The 21,084-nt window shown below is 39.7% G+C and overlaps 5 protein-coding genes across 6 annotated transcripts; 2 read left to right on the top strand and 3 right to left on the bottom strand.

Moving 5' to 3' along the window:
• Positions 1-1,669: 1,669 nt before the first annotated feature.
• Positions 1,670-3,637, bottom strand: pigx (phosphatidylinositol glycan anchor biosynthesis, class X). Its single transcript, XM_037113716.1, has 6 exons — positions 3,455-3,637; positions 3,147-3,237; positions 2,924-3,059; positions 2,619-2,832; positions 2,442-2,542; positions 1,670-2,322 (listed from the first exon to the last, which is right to left on the bottom strand). The coding sequence occupies exons 1-6, from the start codon at positions 3,516-3,518 to the stop codon at positions 2,185-2,187; spliced, it is 744 nt and encodes a 247-aa protein (XP_036969611.1). The 5' UTR covers positions 3,519-3,637; the 3' UTR covers positions 1,670-2,184.
• Positions 3,638-3,842: 205 nt separating this feature from the next.
• Positions 3,843-5,465, top strand: cep19 (centrosomal protein 19). Its single transcript, XM_037113720.1, has 2 exons — positions 3,843-4,166; positions 4,861-5,465. Exons 1-2 carry the CDS (start codon positions 4,037-4,039, stop codon positions 5,205-5,207), a joined length of 477 nt encoding a protein of 158 aa, XP_036969615.1. The 5' UTR covers positions 3,843-4,036; the 3' UTR covers positions 5,208-5,465.
• Positions 5,466-6,345: 880 nt separating this feature from the next.
• Positions 6,346-10,920, bottom strand: ing5a (inhibitor of growth family, member 5a). Its single transcript, XM_037113717.1, has 8 exons — positions 10,541-10,920; positions 8,880-8,951; positions 8,506-8,672; positions 8,206-8,317; positions 8,022-8,121; positions 7,788-7,923; positions 7,612-7,673; positions 6,346-7,505 (listed from the first exon to the last, which is right to left on the bottom strand). Exons 1-8 carry the CDS (start codon positions 10,575-10,577, stop codon positions 7,466-7,468), a joined length of 726 nt encoding a protein of 241 aa, XP_036969612.1. The 5' UTR covers positions 10,578-10,920; the 3' UTR covers positions 6,346-7,465.
• Positions 10,921-11,368: 448 nt separating this feature from the next.
• On the top strand, positions 11,369-15,595 carry plekhb2 (pleckstrin homology domain containing, family B (evectins) member 2). Of its 2 annotated transcripts, none has more exons than XM_037113719.1 (8): positions 11,369-11,538; positions 12,300-12,351; positions 12,491-12,643; positions 12,757-12,859; positions 13,032-13,071; positions 13,356-13,442; positions 13,921-14,035; positions 14,210-15,595. In XM_037113719.1, exons 2-8 carry the CDS (start codon positions 12,315-12,317, stop codon positions 14,344-14,346), a joined length of 672 nt encoding a protein of 223 aa, XP_036969614.1. In that variant the 5' UTR covers positions 11,369-11,538; positions 12,300-12,314; the 3' UTR covers positions 14,347-15,595. The 2 variants fall into 2 exon arrangements, with proteins under 2 accessions (XP_036969614.1, XP_036969613.1); XM_037113718.1 differs by having other exon boundaries at positions 11,372-11,538; positions 13,918-14,035.
• Positions 15,596-15,646: 51 nt separating this feature from the next.
• Positions 15,647-21,004, bottom strand: LOC119028137 (vacuolar protein sorting-associated protein 4B-like). The gene is made up of 11 exons (XM_037113715.1): positions 20,803-21,004; positions 19,750-19,861; positions 19,473-19,623; positions 18,901-18,953; positions 18,678-18,797; positions 18,445-18,601; positions 18,214-18,362; positions 18,059-18,140; positions 17,719-17,938; positions 17,408-17,548; positions 15,647-17,301 (listed from the first exon to the last, which is right to left on the bottom strand). The coding sequence occupies exons 1-11, from the start codon at positions 20,821-20,823 to the stop codon at positions 17,200-17,202; spliced, it is 1,308 nt and encodes a 435-aa protein (XP_036969610.1). The 5' UTR covers positions 20,824-21,004; the 3' UTR covers positions 15,647-17,199.
• Positions 21,005-21,084: the final 80 nt, after the last annotated feature.

Here is a 21,084-nt window from a genome sequence, read left to right as displayed (position 1 = left end):
TTAAACTACAGGCACTGGAAGTTACAAGTTGTGAATCAGGTCGAAAAGCATTTTAGGTAATGTAGTTCAACATTTACAGTATGTGAAGGTCAGGCTGATTGATGCACACTCACCATCAGATGACTCAGGGCTTATCAATGAGACATTCATTCAAACTGGACAAGAATCTACATTTATTTTTGTGCCTGGATATTTAAACCACTCACAAACCAATGTCCTTTAATTCCCTCTTAAAGGTGCATTATGTAGTTTTTGAGGTAACATTTTAATCAGCAGATTAAAATCTTCATTTTGCTGATTTTTCACACTTAAACAAACCAAATAAACAAGCTCTCTCTGTTTTCATAACTGTATGAAGTTAATAAACAAACTGACCATAAAGGACAACACAGTTACATACTGTTTTACTTTGTTTATATGTGGCGGACCCTGCCACCTGCCTAGCTTCAAACAGTGTTCTGGTGACCTTATGTTCCCTCTGAAAACAGCTTGTTTATTCACTTAAATAAATATTTCTGAGTTTGTGTTATTACCTTATTAATAGTGTAAATATTATAATTCTGAGTTTGAAGTTCTTTAATGTTGGACACAACATCTTATTCCACACTGTAAGACGGTAACATCTGTATGCTCTATCAACTTGTTTGCACTCTCAGTTGAAGCTGCATGAGTGAGTGTCCTGAGTAAAATATGTAAACCTTAGAGACTTTGTGTTTTTACGGCTGCGACACTGTATCAAATGGATCTCCACCAGAATCAGACGTATTGGGTCTGAACAATGTGCAGCTGCCAGTGGTGGAGGTGTTCAGATCTTTGACTTTAATACAAGAAATTAAGTGAAGTGTACAGTGTAAAAATCCTGTTACAAGTAAAAGTCCTGCATTCAGAATAATACTTTACTAAAGAATGGAAGTGTTGGAAACAATATACACCAACATTAGAAGAGTTCCATATGTAGAGTGGAGCGTTTCAGAATAATATATTTCCTGTTACTGAATAACAATTATCAATGCGTTTAAGTGGAAGAATCAGTCATGTTGCACCTCGTCATGTTGGAGCTATTTTATTAACTCAATCCATAATAATGCATAATTATTTATCAGTTGATTTATAGTTTGTATTAAGAATAAAAATCTGCAGAATTATTTACTTTATTAGTACTATTTACTACAACAGCAGATACGTGTAGTTGGGTAAAAAGTACAATATTAACTTTTCACAGTGTAGTGGAGTACTGGTACAAGATAGCACAACTTGGAGATACTCAAGTAAAGTACAAGTAGCTCAAAACTGAAGTTGAGTACAGTATTTCAGTAAAAAAAAATGTTAAGGAATTACATTTCATGATTGGCAGCTGTACGAAATACTTTGGTACTGACAGACCGTGAGGTTGAAGAAGGTAATCTGATTACTGCAATAATTAAATGCAAGTGTATGACTTGAGCAAACTTCTTTGCACCCAACATCTGCACCAGTCTACATTTTCTGCCCAGTCCCTACTCTGGAAGCTGTGTTGTGCTGGATGTCAAAATAAAATACTTTAAGGACACAGGAGTTGATATAAGGCAAGTATTTTTTAACTAGCTCCGTCTGTGGAGTGGTGTTTATGTGCACTGCAGCTTTATGAGCCTGCCGTTATACTTTCCAATCTCACATTTCTGAACAAAACAGAGTTTTAACACAGTAGAGCAACACTTTATTGCCAGTACAAGACAGGTCTTTAGTGCAACAAAACAAAAATCAACACAGATCTTTGCTTTGCATCACTTGGGAGTTTAAATTTAAAATGCAGTTGGGATAAAAGATGTCTGGCCACAGATGTTCTTGAGGTAAGTGTCTGAATAAATAAAAATAGTGTTTCATCGTTCAGGGCAATGTTCAGATGACAGATCCAAGAAAAACAGAACATTTTGAACAAAAAATTAGAGGACTAACCAACACAAAGATTTAGCTGCTGACTTACAGTAACTGAGGCCTATTTCAAGAACAAGGTCAACTGAATGCAGAGTCACACCAGGAACCTGGACTGAATAATAGACATGAACTTGGTTTGTGTCACCTCAGAGGATTAAGTGCTGTTTGACTTTGATCCGAGTGATGCCAGAATTAAACCTACCATCAGACAAAGATGTATAATTAGATACTCATGAGCTCTTTAAAATATGCTACGCTGACCATCACAGTTTAAATGATTTGATGTTTCCACATGTACTTTGACAGCTCTGCACAGCAGATCATCGTGACTAGAAGAGTTCCACCACAGACAGGCATCACCAGAGACCCGTCACCAACTGGAAACTGTAAACTCACTGGGCCTTGATCCTACAGTTTACAAGATATGTTTGAGTGATAAAAGAAAGAGAACAATAGACATTTAGCATCATGAAGACATGGACTTCTTTTTTTCCATTTAATATTTGAGAAGATTCAGAGAGAACCACCTGCTGATGCTGGAGTTTAACCCATGAACATATGCTTGAATTGTCAGGAGTACAGGGGGCGTCGACGACAGTATGAGGCTCTAAGGCTCTGAGCTGTGTACCTAGACGGAGGACAGACGTTTAGATCAAGACAAAGCGCGGCATAAACCTTTTGAAAAGAGACAAAAGAACATTTACATTTTTCAGTCCGCAGCAGCAGCTCTGGAGGCTCTATGTCAACTGATGTCTGCGTTTTCCCATCAAAAGAAGGCTCATGGTAGCGACCATGTATGGGAATAGTTACTTTCAGCAGCCTTGGAGCTGGTCCATCAGGAGTAGGATACACATAGGTGACAAATCCTGAGGCCTTGTGAGCAGGCACCTCGAGGTCAATGGCTGAATCTACTAATATCTTAAGAGGTAAATAGATAAATAATTAGTACATACATGGTGTGCACCTATGCGGTTTGTAGTTCTTGTTTCCAAAAATGTGTGAGTCTTACCTGCCAGTCACTTTGATCCCTCAGAGACGCGAGTTGGTACGGATCGACGAAGACACCTCTGGGCCATCTATGAAGCAGCAAAGCTCTGACACCACTGAGCTCACCAGGGCTGAGCTCCACCGTGGTGACCACCTCCCTGTAAACACATCAGAGATCCCATCCTCTTCACTGTGAGCCTTAAAAGATAATTACTGTTCCATGTTTGGACAAGCAGTGTTGGTACCTGTGAAGACCCTTCTTGTTGATTTCCACTGCAAGTGATGTGGATTCGAGCAGCTGCTTCAAGAGACCACAGTGGTTATCATTCTTTTCAACTGCAAAAATATTAAGATTGCATTAGTCAAGAGCACAAGACTTCACGTAGCAGCGCTTCAAGTGTAACTGTAATAATAGATTTAGAGTATACTTGTCATTGTTAATTCTAATAAAACATCAGTGACACCTTTAATTCTAAACTTTTCCCTCCTTCGGTTCAAAGCTTTGGCGAAACACAAATCAGTTTTAGCTAGGAGGTCTAACAATATACTTCACCTTTCTCGGTCAAACAATGACATCTCGATAGAAAAGCCAGAACAGAAAACAGTACAAAATACATTAAAACGGCAAGGGTGAACTACACCAAGCTTTAAACAGCGTGTGTAGTCTGTTTATCTGGCTGTTAGTGTGACATTTCCGAGCCCTCTTTCTAACTGTTTACGGAACAACAAGCTGAAGGACCCTTTTGTAGTTCCAGGGAAGCTCTGACGGTGCCGGACTAGAAAGAAAAATAAACGGACCCTGTGGGAAAAGCCGGAAGGGATGATTTTGTTAATTAAACAGATACCACAACATGAAATCATTAAAAATCCCGTCACTGTGATCGAAAAATAAAATTTTAATGTTTTTGCTCGAATTAAAGTCAGGCTTCGTCGAAGACAGAGAGGTCCGCCACCAAGGTAACGTCCAGGAAGCTACTCTTCACATCAGCTCCTATGCTCACAGCCAGTTACTTAATTCAGGCTAAATTTCCCAACGTCCGTATATAAAATACATTAAATATTGTGGTCATAAATGATGTAGTCTTTTATCTCAGAACTCCAAGTGAAATAGTTTTGCTGCAGACAGAAACAGAGGATGAGTTTCGAGGCAAAACGATGTGGAGTGCAGTTCAGTCCTCCCTCTGTAGTGTTAATTTATGAAGACAAGGAAACCAAAAGGGTCCGAAAAAGAATAATACCTGTGAGGAACTTCTCCAAATATTCTGGTAAGGCCAGACAATTATTGTATGAGTCATGGACGCTCAAAACCCTCCGTACTTTACTTTACTCTACTCTTATTTATTTGACAAAAGTGTGGTATTATTGATGTCCAGGGTCCAGTATCAAAACCCTTATTAGTTTGATTGAGGCCTGCTGAAAATCTGTGCTCAAGTCAAGCCATGTTTTCTGGGCTTCTGGGAAAAAAATTAACTTGCCAGGTGTATTCAGTTACGTGTACTGGACCTGTTGGCTTCTTAAAGAGTAACATCCTCCAGATCAGGCGGTTTGTAATCTGAAAAATTCCCTCCAGTGATGTCACTCCGTTGCATTGTGGGTAAGACTCCGGGTTTTGAAAAGTAGTCCACTGGTCTTGCTTTGCACACCTAGAAATCTGTTGGACTCATTATGGACCCATTCAAAAAAAAACCAAAAAAAAACGGAAGCCAATTTAACAGATTAGATGCAACTTCCTCTGGAGCAAAAAAAGGCTGAACACTACTTTATTTTTTCTCATATTCAGAAGTACTTCCCCCGAACTGTAAACACAATTTAATGTATAAAATGTGTGGCATGACCCTTTAAAACATGAGCATACACAATGGGAGTCAGTAAGGGCTCCTGCAGGTTCATCTGACCCTGTAGATTTCTGCCTCCACACAACAGTTTCAATCCTTGATGCCCTCTCTACTCAACCTGCAGACCACAGCATGGCCGCTGAAAGGCTGAAGAACCACCCTCGTCACAGGGACTACCTGGAGGGTGTGTCCCAGAGCCAGCTGGAGAAGCTTCACATCATCCTGCGAGATCACATGCAGGGCTTGAGCTTGGAGGAAAGCCTGACCTCATTCCGCCTGGACCCTGATGAAGACCTGAACAAACTAGACGATGAGAAGCTGGCTCGCAAGAAGGGCCAAATGGACGAAATGTTTGAGAGAAACCGGAGGCGCAAAGACGATCCCGACTTTGTTTACAACGTGGAGAAGGATTTCACCAAGACGACTCAGGAAAAGTGCAGCTGGGATGAGGAGTCCGATGATGGATTTTAACACTGTTCTCTGACCTTTCAGAGTGGAATTTGCAGATCACGTGACATGCTGATGTTGTATGAGATAACAAGGGGATCAGACAGCTGACCTTTGCTACAATGATACATGTCTATCTCAACTTATACACAGATGCTGAATAGCTCATTTGAGGGAATATCTTCCTGAGTGATGTAAGGAATACACACTTGTTTGCCTGTTGATTGGGTACACAGTCTAAAGTTTTTTGCAATAAATTCTACCTTCATGAAGCTGTTAATAGTCAGTCTTTGTTGAAGTAGTTTTTTCAGAGGCGTTGATTCAAATGTCCTTTTACAATAGTGATAGCAGTGTTGAATTACACCACATTATACTGATAAATGTTGCCATTACTTTGCCTAAGTAATAGAAATAACATTTGGTATGACACAATATAATTCAGAACATTGTAGAATAGCCTCCAAAATGCTGATAAAGCCGATACAACACCTCTGAGGCAGTTTAAAAAAAAAACAGTGAACATAACCTTCATGGAGGCAGAATTTAGTTATGTTTTTGAAACCAATAAACTTGACAACTGAATGTATGTATTGCAGCAGCTACAATGGATGAGTTAGAGTGGATAGTTAGCAACAGCCACAATAGCAGCAGCTGAACAGAAGGAGAGTGAAGAAAAACAGTTTTCTGCACCCACTTGACTGCATTCCCAGACAGCAGCTACCAGCTTTCAGTTTTCATAATGGTTTGGCATTTCACTGAATGCAACAACAGTGTTTTCCCAGTTACCATTCGTTATAATCTAGCTCACCTTTTAATAGTTTTCACTGAGAAATAGTTAAGTTTTTGTACTTGTATTGTTAGAAAATATAATATTTTTAAGTTATAGAACACTGCTCTGAAAACAGAAAAGGCTTTTATTCTGGAATAGGAACGGAACAATTGTTTTACAGACAAAAGTTCCTAGTGAAATTCAAGTATTTGATGTGTTGATACTTTTTGAGTTCCACAAACCAAATATCATTTGCTTTAATACTGAAGTGGACACATCAGACGTCTCTGCATCTAATAATATATAGTTAAGATAGCGCTGGGGTAAATAGGGGAAAATGTGTAAATCAGGTCATTTCAAAACACATTTCACACTGCAATGAATGAAGTAATGCATTATTAACAGTGAATATTTATTTGTTATAAAATACTGAATTTACAAAATACAAAGACTTTGGCTCTTTTATTTGTGGCTTACACCTAAATGAGTGATATTCACAGTTGAATACAAAAGAAGAGGCTATAATCCTATTAAATAAAATTTGAGTGCACACCAATATGTAAGCGATACAACAGATATCTTTGGAAAAAAATGTGTCCACAAAATATTGTTTCATATCATACAAAACATATATATATATATTTCCATATGGTTTAAAGTGAGAGAGTTTTAAATGAGATAAACTATATCATAAAACCGAGCCTGCCTTATCAAACCACTTAAGGGGTAAATTTCATTCAAAGTGCTTAAATACCTCTTTCAGTTGACAAGAGACACTGACTGACTGACCATTAGTACCACAATACATTCAAATATGTCGCAGGTATTTTTCTAAAAAAAAAATAAAAATAAATCGACATTGCTTTGCTTGTTTGGTTCACACTGATCAAAACAGGTTTTCACACTGGTATCATTTGCAGTCATTTATGCAGTGTTGATGTATTCCCTAAGGAGGTAGGTAAATGAAAATCTGATACACAATTCCTTTTACCACCAAAGCTTGGTAAGGACCCAGGTGTTTTAAATTGTAAATTCTCAGCAGGCTATTTATTTAAATTGTTTAAAAAATAGATCTTTATAAAATTGATATTTCAAGTATGCTAAAGCCACAATCCAAGATTTCTGAGTATGTTAGTAATAATATATACACTATATGACTTTGAGAGGAAGGACTTTCTGATTGGTAAGAATTTGTGCATTTTTTTTAAACCCCACTTGCCCAGACTAATTTACCCAGATTACAGAAATACAATGTAGATTAATTAAATATATTAAAGCTATTAAGACAACGTCTTAAATCCAATGACACAGGCATAAACATCTATAGAGGGGATCTAATGGTGCCACAAGTGTAGCTATACTCCAAATCCAGATTAGGCCTTTAAAATAGCTTTATGACCCGCCATTTCTATGGAGAGTTATAGGAACTGAAATATGTATAGATGTATAACACTATTAAACTACACCAAAAATACATACATCATTCGGTAAGTACTTCTGAAAGTAATAAATCTCATTTCTTCTTCTTGTCTTGGGTGCACCTCGGACAAAACCTGAGTAATTTAAAGAGAAGGGAGAAGAAAAGATGTGAAGGCCCCGAGGACAAGAATGATGATAGACTCTGGGTTAACATTCTGTGAAATAACTCAAAGTTCTTACCATTTCCCTTTGGGTTTTGTGGCGAGATCAACACAAGCAAAGTGGAACCACTCAATCGGACACTAAAGGATGAAAAACAATGTCAGTAATAAAATCTCTTGTCCAGGCAGGCTGTTGGAAAAGAAACCACATTTAAACCTACATCAAAGCAAAAACAAAAGCACTGTGAAACCTACATCCGGGTTATCGCATCCAATCATCTCTCCATATGAAACCTGATGGCACAGGCAGTATGTAGGCTCATTGGGATCAACTGGCATGTCCAAAACATCTGATGGTTGCATAGGCAGGAGAGCATCACTCAAGTCTGGGCTGTAATACAGAGAGCATTATTAGATCCAAACATGATTTAATGGCTGCAAATCAATGAATCATTGCTAATCTGAACAAACACTTGTATGAAAACAAACCTGTTTTTCATCTTCTTCTTCTTAGGAGACTCTTCATCAGAACCTTTCCGTCCTCTTCCCCTGGATCCACGCTTCTCCCTCAGCCCCCTGGTCTCACCCTCTGTGGAAAGCACTGACATGTTTAGATGCACGATCACTCTGTTTTGCAATGTGCTAAAATGGATCCTTTAGTAACTTGACTCACTTTTCACTCCTCTTGCCTCTGCACTTTCGTAGCCGCTCAATTCCAATTTCTCCTTCAGCTCATTCTCGAACCGCGCCAGATCTGCATCCAGTCTGCGGATATGTTTGTCCACCTGCAGTAAGAAGATTTCATGTTGAATAGTGTGTGTGGTTTCTTTTACAATAAGGAAACAAATTAAGTATCAAGAATGTGAAACTATAAAATCCCTTCCCCAACATGCTGACTGTATAAAACTCCAATAACTGTGATAGAAAAGACAGATATAACAAGTGAACCTAATACCAATAGATTTGGACTGACCATTTCATACGTCTGCATTGCGAGCTGGACTTTGTCATCACTGAACTCTTTGCACTTGCTGTAGGCATTTTGGATCTTCTGCAGGTGTTCCACTCTCTGCTCTGAGGCCAGGTTCTTCACAGTAGCAATGTACTCTTCAGCCAGTTTGTCGATCTCTACTTTCTTTTCTGCACAACAACATAAATATCACAGTGCTGGAAACACAGTATTGACCACACAATACTTAAGACTATTGGTTTAAGATGCTACACTTTGAGGCCTTGAGCACATGCTACAGTTACTGTAGCTAACAGACATTTTGAGATTTAAAAGCAGGACAGGCACAATCATTTACAACGAATTAAAATAATGACTTTATGATATTAAATTTTCACCTTCAGTCCTGTTGTCTAGGTCCCGCATCAAAGTAAAATTTCTCTGAAGCTCACATGGCAGGTTTTCAATACCTAGAGGGGAAATTAACAAGAAGATGAGTGAGGAAAAAAAATGTTGGTTATTTATCCACAGAACTGATGTAATGTCACTGTGGTCTAAATCGACCAATGTCCATTGGTGTCGTAATTGTGTCATTATTGTTATTGTGGCTCTAAAGAGCTGTAAAACCTATTTTTGCTCAGTGTTCTTACTGCATGGTTGAGTGTGTACAGCTGCAACTGAATGCTTCAAAATTAAATATGGAAATAGATTAATGCAAGACAATAAGTTTTTATAAGATTATTTGCAAACAATTTGCTAGCATTTAGATACAAAAATCATTATTGTACAGAAATGAAATCACTAAAACTTCAAATAACATGAATATTCTCTATTATTTACCAGTTACATTATTTTTGTCTTATAAGAAGAAAAGCAGAGAGGATTTTTCTTCAGTGTCCTATGACATATCAACCATTATTGACATTTACCATGCACCTAAGGAGGTGCACTACGTAGTTTTGGGGAGGACATTTTGAATCAGAAGAGAAAGACTGCCGATGGCTGATTTATATGTTTAAAGAAACTAAAACAAATGATTTTTGTTTTCATGACTGAATAAACAAACTGACCTCAAAAGGACAGGAAGGCTTCATCCTGTTTTCATTTGTTTATATTTGGCGGACCCTGCCACCTTTCTAGCTTCACACACTGTTCTGGGGATCTTGTTTTCCTTTTGAGATCAGTTTGTTTATTGAGTTCTGGAAAAAAAAAATATGTCTGAGCTTGTATTATTACGTCATGGATAATAATAATAATTGTAAATCATACCATTCTGAGTTTGAACTTCTCCAAAACTACATAGTGGCCCTTAAAGGTGTAGCTATATGCACCTAATAAGCTCAAGCCTGACGTTGAAGGTATGTAAGGTGAATGATGATCTCATGGTAAGTACAGTGTTTGCCATAAACAGACATTATGGGAGAGCTGGCCCAGCTCACAGTGACATGAACACTTCCCTCCCTCTCTGTGTGTTGTGTGCTTGTCCTTACATTATGTGACGCACTTTAAACACCCCGCCCCGGCGCGTAACTGCTTACTGGAAACGCGGTCACCAACAGGTTGCAAATGCACGATGTCCACAGACATGTTGACCAAAATGATCACGTTTCAAAATATTCTTCTTGTTATTATTATTTTTAAAGCTGCGCATGACATTAACATTTTAAACATTAATAAACCACTGCTGGATGCTAACACACCTAGCTGCTAACAGTTGTGTGTGACAGATCACGAACCGCTAAGTACACACGGTTAAGTCTTGATAACATGCTCCACGAGTCCAGCTAACGCTAACACTGGTCTCTGTGGGAGTTTGACACCACACATGGAGAGTTTGCCCAACTTTATCCCAAAAAAGGCTTTACCGTGATGCTAATCAGGGAGCTAGCGAGCTGGTGACCTCACAGATAGCATTCCAGTGAGTTAGCAACTAGGCTATCTGTCAGTCAGCCGCCAAGAGAGACGAAAAAAAAGTCGTCGATACTGTAAAACTAAACCTCAAACAGACGTAAGATGCTCAAACTGTTCTCACAAGCTCGGTGTATCCCAGGATACTCACTGTCAAGGTAATGTTCCAAGTATATTGCCGTCGCCATTTCAGGTTAGCTGTGCAGCTCCTGCGTTGTTTTCACTAGCTGTGACAGTCCTGCAACTGGCCGGAGGGTTTGTTTTACAACCCTGGGTTGCCCGTTGGTCAGTGGCTTGCAGACTCTCGTGTGGAGTCGCTGGCTTCTCCTCTGGGCGGTAATGAAACGACGCTCGCTCGCTCAGTCACAGTCAGTCACTGCTGCAGAATCAGTTTCCCTCCAACACACACGCACATTGCACTCGTAGGAAACTGTACAGGATACAACTTTTCTGCTTGTGTGAGCTTGCCACTCGCATGCGCAGCAGATATCCGCACGTTGTGTGTGCGCCGCACTGTTTGGATGAAAATAAAACCTCAATGTTGACGTCAGTACACGTGTTGTCTCCATGGCTACAGGGATTACGACAGTTCACGCAGTCTATTCTCTTAATTTCATTTAATTTAATTCGGCGCAACTAACCCCGCCTTTGCGTGCACTTTTACTCATCCGGGAGTGCATTTGTTTCACCATGCAAAAGTTAGCTCAATTAGCTGTGCTTGCAATCCTGGAACAACTATACGATAATGGCCTGACGGCCGTTGGATTGCCATAAACCATGTTGATCACAGATATATTCACCACCCCGCCATGTGAGCGCAGCGGGGGGACACATGCACGAGCGCGCCCTCGCTGCGTTTTACTGGCACTTTCCAGCGCTGTCAGCTGATGGCTTACGTCATTCAAAACAAACGCCTCCCTCTCCAAAGAGACTGAACGCTCGTGAAGATGCTCGGTGGGCGGGGCTAACGGCAGCTGTCGACCGGCGCCTGTGGCTCTCCCCGGGATGTGTCCACTCCGTTGATTGGTCAGACTTTTTTTTTGACTCCGAGGAGGGCATCGTCTCGTTTCTTTAATATCCCACTTCCGTGTTTGCTGGAGCCTAACGAAAGAAGTCATCTTTTCTGAAAACAAAGCCTTAAATAATCAAGTAAGTAACCTAAATGTACTAATTCATGTTGTAAGAACCAGCATTAGGTGTTATATCTACCTATTAACGCTGTGACGTGTGAACTAGCAGGTTAGCTGCTCGCTGCTGACACGGTTAGACAAACAACGTTAGTTAAGGCTAGCTAACTTCGACTGCGTTGTTATCAGATAAGATACACACAGGTCAAACTTATATTTGGTTCAGGTGCCATGCTTGACGTTTTATAATCAATATTTAACAGTTTTTCTCCATTCTTACTTGTATTAATCTGTTATGAGGATGACCTGTTCACAGCTGGCCTACTGTTGCATGAAACCGTTATCTGTTACCGTTAGGTTAGCTAGCTAACATGCTGTGACAACCACAATACCTGACCGACAAATCGATACGTTAATCAAGAAATAAAAGCCAATTAGATATCTAATTTTAGCCCTAGTGTTGTAATAAATGACAACATATGATGCCACGTTTGTTATCATGAGATCATTAAGTTGCAACGTGTAACTCGTGATTTTTTTTATTTATTTATTTTTAACAATGCTTTTAATCTTAGAGTTTAGATAATTCAATAACGTGTCAGATATCTGCTTATGAGATCTTTGTGCTCACTTCCTTATAGCTTGTCCATTTTGTTCTGTAAATGTGATAGTGGACTTCAGCTGAGTGACAGTGTTGGTAGTCACGAGGTTTGTTTTGTTGCGCCACACCCAGTCACAGTCCTAGTTTGTTTGTCTTCATGTGTAAATTTTTTATTGTTCTAGGTGTTTCCCTTCAAGATGGCTATGGTAAAGAGTGGTTGGCTTCATCGACAAAGTGAGTACCTATGGATAGCCCTGACAGTTTTAACAGCATTTAATAATCTACTTCCCAATTGTGAGATGCTGTAACATGGTATCAAATCCTGTATGAAAACATTTAGTTTGAGCTTGATTATAACATATTCTGGTTTAAGGTACCATACTGCGCCGGTGGAAAAAGAACTGGTTTGACCTGTGGGCTGACGGACGCCTCGTCTTCTATAATGACCAACAACGGCGTGACATGGAGGATGACATCCACATGAGGGTCGACTGCATCAACATCCGCAACTCTGCTGCCTGTCAAGGTGCTTGTCGTCTGTTTCATGATGATGTCATTGGCTCCCACTTAAATATACATTTTTGTTAATATATTTCATGTGTGTCACATCGCTATTTGTCCTGGTGTTTGGTTTCTTAGAGCTGAACCCCCCGGAGGGGAAGAATCGCGATGCCTTACTCCAGATCGTGTGCAGAGATGGACGGGTCATCAGCCTGTGTGCAGACAGCGCAGATGATGCTCTGTAAGACAGCACATACATTATATCAATTTGATGAGTTATTCTTGTCTCTCTCTTTTTTTTGTTTTCAAGATGGTGAAGTTAAGGTTTTGGTTTTAGTGCTACTGTGTTTATATTTTAAGAATATACATGATTTTAGTTGAAGTTGACATATGGTTACTACTTTGTGTTGCAGGGCATGGACCATGGCACTGCAGGATGCCAGAATTAATACGGTGAGCTACTTTTGATTTGCTTACCAAAATAAAACACAAGACTGGAGGTCAACGATTTCACCTACTTGCCTCTGTCTGTGTGGCACCACTTTAATATTAGATATTTGCTTCATACATCTGTGATGGCAACCTGAATGCATTTGAAAGAACTGTCCTTATGTGGGCTTGGCAAATTTATCTCCTATTTCCGTTCTTCAAAAAAATCAAACAGCTTGGTTTTGTTCATGTTCGTTCTCAGTTTTCAGTGTGAGGTGGCCTCATTTGTGTTGTATTCATTTACCTAGGTGGTCGCTACTCCTCAGATCGGCTTTGCACAGGAAGTGATGGCATCTGCTCCTCCTCCGTACTCGGAATATGCTCCCCCACCTCAGGTAAAAGGCATAAAAAGTATGCATATGAATAAAAATGTATTTTTTCAATACTGTTAAAAAAAAGCCATTTGAGATGCGCTTGTGGATTTCAGGTATCAGTATTCTTTTTCCCCCTCAACAATCAGTTGAGTACATTTCTGAATATAATTAATCTGATCCAGTTACACCTACAAAAGCAAACAAGTATTGTAAAAGGATACAGACTGGAAGATTAAGATATGTACACAACCTAGACTGGTTTCACATGATGCTTTAGGGAAAACTGAACTAATGAGCCCTGTAAAACAAACAAAAAAAGATCACTGTATGATTGAAGTGTTGGAGCTTACTACCATCTGCTGGTGTAGAAATGGAAGTGTTTGAATCCTCCACCAAGTAAAGTAAAAGACAAAGTAACACTGAATCAGCTGACCTACCAGTACTGGCAGCCCGGGGAGGATCGATTGATTATTTTTGGTCTTCTTGTCATTTCCAGCAGGCTTACGCCCCGGGCCCATATGGAGACTACGCTGCACCTCCACCACATGCTACACAGATTGTATACTCTGCTGATGGGCAGCCTTATGCTGTAGCATATCCTTACCAGTACCAAGGTAAATAACTGCACAGGTCATCTCAAGCTCATTTGATGCTTTGACAAACATTATTATACCATCTAGACCATCTCTTTATAATGCTGAAACCTTACTTTTTCATGGTTTTTGTGAAGTTTGATAGTCACCAATTCAATGTTAAATGAGACATCATGTGTCCGATGTTCTGTCCAGGTGGGTACCCTGCTCCTGGAGTGAACCACGTTGTTATCCGGGAACGCCAGCGTGACGACGGCGGAGACGTGGCTTTGGGCATGCTCGCTGGAGCAGCGACCGGTCTGGCCCTCGGCTCTCTCTTCTCAGTCTTCTAGTGTTTTCATGCACATCTAGTAACGCACCGTTCCCCCCCTGTATTTGCAACATTTGGCTTCTTCTCTGCGCCATCACATGAGTTGGAGTGAAATGTGTCTGTTGGGCTACTTCTATCTATGAAGCATGATTGTGATGGACAGTGAATTACTCCGTACGTGTCCTATAGCCTATATAAAAATATATATAAATATATACAGTAAATACAGTAAGCACTTTCTTCCCACCCCGTTTGTGTTGTCTAAATATGAATGTTCTTAACCAAAAAATACAGTTACTCAGTTTTTATTTAAATCACAGGAAAACACTCCTTTTATGTTAATTTCAGGTCCTCTCAGTATTTCAAGGTTGTTTCTGTTTCCAGAGCACGTTTGTCCTCTATATTTACAGAGTCATCTAAAGAGTTATCTGTGTACTGTACCTTTTTAGTTTGTTTTACATGTATTACCGCCTTTGTTGTGAATAATGCAGTGTTTCTCTGGCTCCTCAGGATATTTGTGGTGGAGGCAGACTGAGGTGGGAGTGCACACACACAAAGCAATAATCACTCACACTGTAGCATTTTGACCGACCCGTTTAGCGGAATCTGGTTGTGAAGGATGTCCGAAGTTGTCGCCGCTCCAAATAAGTCTTACGTTCGGGGAAACACTCGCATTTACATGATGTGCTTTGAAGTGAAAAGGGACATCACTCCTCCTTACTCTGTTATTTATGTTTTTTTCTTTTTCATTGGCAGCTGTTGAATCACACTTCGCATTTGATTTGAAGCGCTTTTGAAGTGATATTTTGGTCTTGGTTTCAGCAGGCTTTTTGCAATATGCACAAATACCAATCAGGTTATCAAGTCTATAGAGATGTAGTCATATATTAATTGGCCTGGACACTATTTATTCACTCCAGACTACTTGAATATTGTCAGATTTCCCCATTTTACATGGTAACTATAATCGTTTTTATTCACTTCTGCTCAGTAGAAAAACATTGTATATCTGCCTTTAAACAAACAAATTGGATTTCTCTACCAATGACACTAACAGAAGATGTACGACACTTGTATTTCCACATAATTTCATTTTAGTAAACGATCAGCTTGTGCAAGCCGAAAAACATTGATGTCATTTTTCTACAGGTCCTAAATTGTATTAAATTTAATGATGTGAAGATAATCTATTATATTTCTCTTATCAATTGTACTAATTAAATTATGATCACACTGCATTTAAAATAAAAATATGAGACAGTTAACTAAAAGATGTATTTTAACAATTAAATATATATTCACAAAGTTAATAATGACTCCTGTTTGGTTTTATGTTGTTTATTTAACCCTGAGACTTTGGTTCACAGAACACGTCACGTAGGAAACAGCAAAAGAGCAAATGACCACCTTAATAAGTTTAAGTCATGTAACCAGTAAGTCACATCTGTAAACCCCACAAGAAACTCTTAAATAAAGACATATTTCACACCCAGCGACAACACAGATTGACAAGATCTACAAGTTATTCAAACCATACAGTAACTGACTAGTCTGAAAGTTGAAACAGTAGAAGTGTATAAAATAAAACTCTCTGGCCAAAGATGATCAGAATTCAGAATAATGCTTTTAAAGTCATTAAACTTTTAACCATAATTAAGTGACTCAATACAAACCCACATGGCCCCTTTAAAGTTGGTAATGACAACATTTTATGTTGTGAAAATAAGTGTTAATTTCACCCAAATAAAAAAATTCAGTCATCATCTACTCAACCTCATGTCGATGTAAAGTCAGGTGAAGTTTCATCGTCCACAAACATTTCTGGAGCTTCACAGCAAAACAGCTTTGCAGCATTCTTCTAAACAACTGAAGTAGATGGGGACTTGTTTTAAATATTAAAAGACAATCGTAAAATGGCTCCATACTGCTCGTGTGGTGGAATCCAAGTCTCCCGAAGCCTCGAGATCCCAAATTGATTTGAAAAGATGTTATGTTTTAAAGCCGAAATCTTGTAACTTAACGCTGTAGCTGCTAAGCTATAAGCGTTAGCGAACGAGCTTGACCCGGGCCGACGGTACAAATAATTTCTTTTCAAATCAGTTTGGGATCTCGGGGCTTCTGGAGACTAGGGATGACGTCAGATGAGCTGTATGGAGCCGTTTTCTGAGTAGATGATGACTGAATTTTGATTTTTCAGTGGATCTATCCTTTACATAAACCTGTAAAAGGTCATCTACATACACACAACAACTGTGTTTTCTGGTATAAATTCCCATTCATAAAATCCCTGATTCTGTTTAGTGCATTATAACCACCCTTAGACTATACTAAGAGGTATGTTGTGTTGAGAATGTGCGCGTACCCACTACAGCATCACCAACCAGTGCTTCTAGAACATGGATGGTGCTACATTTGACTTCAAGAAGATAAAGATTAGTGTCACCTTTGTTTGAGATGTTTAAAAATAAAACATAATCATTAAGTAAAAGAAATATTAAACCTTATAAATGTGCACATGTAAACACTCACAGATAAATAGTGCTGAAACAGTTGATGAGTTAATTAGTCAACTGACAAAACAAAGGCATCAGTTAAGATTTTGATCATTGATTAATCATTTTAGTCTCCAGGTAGAACAAGAAACATTAGCTGTTATGGCATTTAAGTCTATTGCTTGCTTTCTGTTGCTGTTGCTTTGAGTGACATTTACTTATTTTTGCCAGCTAATCGGATGAATATGAACTTTGAGCTCTCTATGATGGACTATTTTTTTTGGCACCTTTGGACCAAAAGATTGATCAAACAACCAACCAGAACTGACTGAGAAAGTAAGTGTTAGTTGCAGTCCTGTTCATGAGTAGAGTGCGTCTGTTTATTAGCCTTCTTGACCGAAGTCCTCAGTAAACTTCTTCAGCTTATCCAAGTCGTCCTCGTTCACAGTCGGCTTGGTGCTTGTCAGTGACCTCAGCATGTCGGCCTGCACGCAAAAATATCAGAGCTGTTCACAGCAGTCGTCCATGTTTATCAATAACACTGACCGGCAGATGAAATTCTGTGAAATGTGACGAAGCCGTTCCTCTCACCATGCACACGAGGGGCTCCAGGAGTTTCTCTCCGGGAACGTCCATCCATGTCATCGCTATGGCGTTGGGATCACCTGGCGAACACGGAGTCAGCAGGTCATCCACCACGACGTCGGGATTTTTCCATGATGAGCCACGAACCTTAGACAAAGAAAGTCACAAAGATCAATATTAGATAGATCATTATGAGACTTGTGTTGTGTCTCAGCTTCATTTTAGTTTATTATCTTGTTACAAATTAGAGTATTATTTTGATCGCACATACTGATAACAGCACGGGTGCAGTTGTTGCACTGGTCCTGTGTTTTTACCTTTTTGAAGTGAGTCGCTGACTGAACCTTCCTGACCGGCTGCATGAGGGCGTCCCTGACGATAACACTGATGTCCGCTCCGGAGTAGCCCTGCGTCTTCTTGCCCAGAGTGATGAAGTCAGCCTCCGTCAGGTCGTTGGGGGTGGAGCCCAGATGCAGTTTGAACATGAAGGAGCGGGCGTGCTCCTCTGGCAGAGGAATGTAGATCCGCTTTTCAAACCTGAGACGGACAAAAGGTTCAGTCAGCCATTACAAAGCATTAAACCTCTTGCATCCGCAATGTTGTTCCTTCTATTTTACAGTTATGAAATCATTTATTAGACTAGTTTGTAACACTCACCTTCTCCTGATTGCTGAATCCAGTGTCCATGGTATATTTGTGGCTCCCAGGACCAGGATCCCTTCATTATCAACTCCAACACCTGAGAGGAGAAGGACATTCAAGGCAAGTTCTGTTGTTCAGCTCAGATTTTCACGCGATCTCTTTCTGCTCACCCTGCATCTGGACGAGGAACTCCGTCTTGATCCTGCGCGCTGCCTCACTCTCGTTCTCGCTCCTGGAGCCGCAGAGGGAGTCGATCTCATCGATGAAAATGATGGACGGCTTGTGTTCGCGGGCTAAATTGAACAGGTTCTTCACCAGCCTGGAGGTGGAGAACAGTAGTCGTTTACTGACACATTCTTAGATTCCCAGTTTTATCATCATATAAGGAAGGAGGGCCTCACTTTTCACTTTCCCCCAACCACTTGGACACGAGGTCGGAGGAGGAGATGGAGAAGAAGGTGGAGTTGTTGGCTTCTGTGGCTACCGCCTTGGCCAGGTAGGATTTGCCTGTTCCTGGAGGGCCGAACAGAAGGATCCCCCGCCAAGGAGTCCGCTTTCCTACACAAATAAATACTTTACTGTCAAAAACTGTTCATGTCCAGGAGGTTTAGAGTTCACTCGTGTTTGTCGGTACCTGTGAACAGGTGAGGGAATTTGATGGGCAGGATCACAGCTTCTTTGAGCGCTTCTTTGGCTCCCTCAAGTCCAGCAACATCGTCCCACTTAATGTTTGGTTTTTCCATGACAATGGCACCTGTGTGAGAGAGGTGGGTTTAATAAACACGTTACACATCAAAGCATGTATTATTTTGTGAAATTTCAAGCGATGGTACTGTGTTCACTGGACGCTCATTTACCTGAGAGTTGGTTTTGGAACTTCTTTTTCTCTGTGTCTTCCCCATCATCATCCCTGAAATTAAATGACAACTGTTTCTGATTTTTGGTAGTATGCCATAACACTTTATTCTACAAATCACACTGTTTCTTTAAAGCGACATATGCTCAATTTGAGGTTCATCGTCTTATTTTGGGTTAATACTTGAATAGGTTTGCACACTTTAATGCTCAACGAGGACAGTTTTCTCATACTGTCCAATATGATTTCAATAATAAATGATTGTATGAGGGCTTAAATGTCAGTTATTCCAGTCATTAAGATTTTAGCAGCTTTAAGGAAAGTCTTCTGGAAATCAACATCTTTAAAACTTTAAAAAAAAATGTTTTCTGTCTTTGTTTGCTCTGTCTCTGAACTTTATCTCGGTTTTGCATATAATTAGTACCACATTACGTTGTTTGTTTTTTTTTAATAAAGAAATGATTAATATACTTCTCTAGGTATATTGTAGAAAATGGTCCTTATGAGCCTAAAATTTATAACAAGCCTCCAGAGCAACAACCACTGCCATAATGACTCTTCCCACAGTCTCACCCTTTATTGTCAGACTGAGACTCTTTGACGGGTTTGGCCGGAGGATTCTTCTCCTTCTTACTCAGGTACTCCTTCAGCTGCTCGGCTCTCTCCAGGTAGTCTTGACACTTGGCCCTGATGCTCTGTGCAGCTCGCTCACCCTTGGTCTCATCTGCAACACAGGAAGTAGCTTACACAATGGTGCTGTGTTGGATTTTCAACAGTAAATATCAGAAAAACAGTGTAAAATAAATAAATAAATCAAACAGTGATGAAAGTCACAAATCATACTCCTTACACTTGATAACATGGAGGAAGTATTGAACTGCATTCTGATACAATCTGAGGGCCTCCTCGTAGTTTTTGGCTTTGTCCTCCTCTGCAGCTTTGGTGGCGAGATCGATGGCTTTCTGAGAACGACAGGTAACGTTTAGCAAACCATCACTTAAGTACATATTGAAAGCTGAATTTTCATAATAAATATGCATATAAAATAACAGAAGCAGATAGTCGATGCGGTGGGTCCTACGTGGCATGTGAAGTGATACAACTGGGCATTGATTTTGCATCACTGGGTCACAAGACATGGAAGCTATTGGAAAGAAATGTTGACTTTTCATAATAAATATTCATATAAAATAGCAATAGCAGTACACTGTAATATAAACAGACGTGTCTTATTTGTCCTGTGTAGTTATACAATTCGGCATTGGTCTAGAGTCACACTGTCACATGATACGGAAATAATGGAAAAAATGCTGGATTTTCATAACAAATAATCATATCAGATAATAGAAGTAGTAAAATCCGTTAAAAACAAGTGAGTCCCATGTGGCCTGTGTACTGACACAATTCGGCATTGATATGGAGTCACTTTATTGATGGTCCCTAAATCAGCCTCCAGCGCAGCGCGAGGTTCCGGGAGGTGAGATAACCGTCCTCCTGCTGCCGACACCAGGTGAACCTGAGTACGAGGCGCCGCTGGGTGTCTCCGGAGTGAAAGTCTGTCTAGTATCAAACCTAAAGCTAACTTCACCTCGGTACCTGTGACTGCCAAATGTAGTGGAGTTAACTTATTTTATTTCCATCCCCAAGTTTAGCATTATAAAGAAATAGTCACGTAAACAAAAAGCTTTTTTTAAACAACCAGTGTATCCGTAAAACATTAGTAAATTATTTAATAACCATTAATGAAGTCATTACTAAGTACATAAAAAATGTTTACTTCCTTATTACCTTATTACATTTAAATTGACGTACTTTCACACATTAACTTATCCGGAAACTGTCAACCTGCTGATACATTATGTCACCGAGCAGCTTCTCGCTTTGGTAAAACTTTATCACTCACCTGTAAAGTACCACCAGCCATCAGGTTTCTATATGTCGGTCAAACTTTAGTCTGTAGCTTCAGATAAAATACCAAAAACCCTTTTCCTCAGTTTTTCACTGTCTCCCTGCGTCTTTTTCTTTTAATCTTAGAAACGACTTCAATCACAGAAACATCCTAAAGTTTGTCTCTTCCGCATCAACAACAGCTCGACCGTCACTTCCGCGTTGGGTCACGTGACAATGTTGTTGTTATCTTCATCAGATCCAGGAAGGGATGTAGTTTTAAATGTCAGTCATGACT

The sequence above is a fragment of the Acanthopagrus latus genome, chromosome 11 (genome assembly GCF_904848185.1).
Source record: "Acanthopagrus latus isolate v.2019 chromosome 11, fAcaLat1.1, whole genome shotgun sequence".
Taxonomy (NCBI): domain Eukaryota; kingdom Metazoa; phylum Chordata; class Actinopteri; order Spariformes; family Sparidae; genus Acanthopagrus; species Acanthopagrus latus.
This window is presented reverse-complemented; position numbering and strand designations above follow the sequence as displayed.

Coding starts and splice junctions, on each gene's coding strand:
- pigx (XM_037113716.1), bottom strand. CDS start 3,518: ATGTATTTTGTACTGTTTTCTGTTCTGGCTTTTCTATCGAGATGTCAT. Junction 2,833..2,923: donor GGGATCAAAGTGACTGGCAG/GTAAGACTCACA, acceptor TTACCTCTTAAG/ATATTAGTAGATTCAGCCAT. Junction 2,323..2,441: donor TTAAACTCCAGCATCAGCAG/GTGGTTCTCTCT, acceptor TGTAAACTGTAG/GATCAAGGCCCAGTGAGTTT.
- cep19 (XM_037113720.1), top strand. CDS start 4,037: ATGAGTTTCGAGGCAAAACGATGTGGAGTGCAGTTCAGTCCTCCCTCT. Junction 4,167..4,860: donor GAACTTCTCCAAATATTCTG/GTAAGGCCAGAC, acceptor CTCAACCTGCAG/ACCACAGCATGGCCGCTGAA.
- ing5a (XM_037113717.1), bottom strand. CDS start 10,577: ATGGCGACGGCAATATACTTGGAACATTACCTTGACA. Junction 8,122..8,205: donor AGAGGCAAGAGGAGTGAAAA/GTGAGTCAAGTT, acceptor TGCTTTCCACAG/AGGGTGAGACCAGGGGGCTG. Junction 7,674..7,787: donor TTGGATGCGATAACCCGGAT/GTAGGTTTCACA, acceptor TTCATCCTTTAG/TGTCCGATTGAGTGGTTCCA.
- plekhb2 (XM_037113718.1), top strand. CDS start 12,315: ATGGCTATGGTAAAGAGTGGTTGGCTTCATCGACAAA. Junction 13,443..13,917: donor AATATGCTCCCCCACCTCAG/GTAAAAGGCATA, acceptor TGTCATTTCCAG/CAGGCTTACGCCCCGGGCCC. Junction 14,036..14,209: donor ATATCCTTACCAGTACCAAG/GTAAATAACTGC, acceptor TGTTCTGTCCAG/GTGGGTACCCTGCTCCTGGA.
- LOC119028137 (XM_037113715.1), bottom strand. CDS start 20,823: ATGGCTGGTGGTACTTTACAG. Junction 17,549..17,718: donor CAGCGACTCACTTCAAAAAG/GTAAAAACACAG, acceptor TCTTTGTCTAAG/GTTCGTGGCTCATCATGGAA. Junction 17,302..17,407: donor TGGAGCCCCTCGTGTGCATG/GTGAGAGGAACG, acceptor TTTTGCGTGCAG/GCCGACATGCTGAGGTCACT.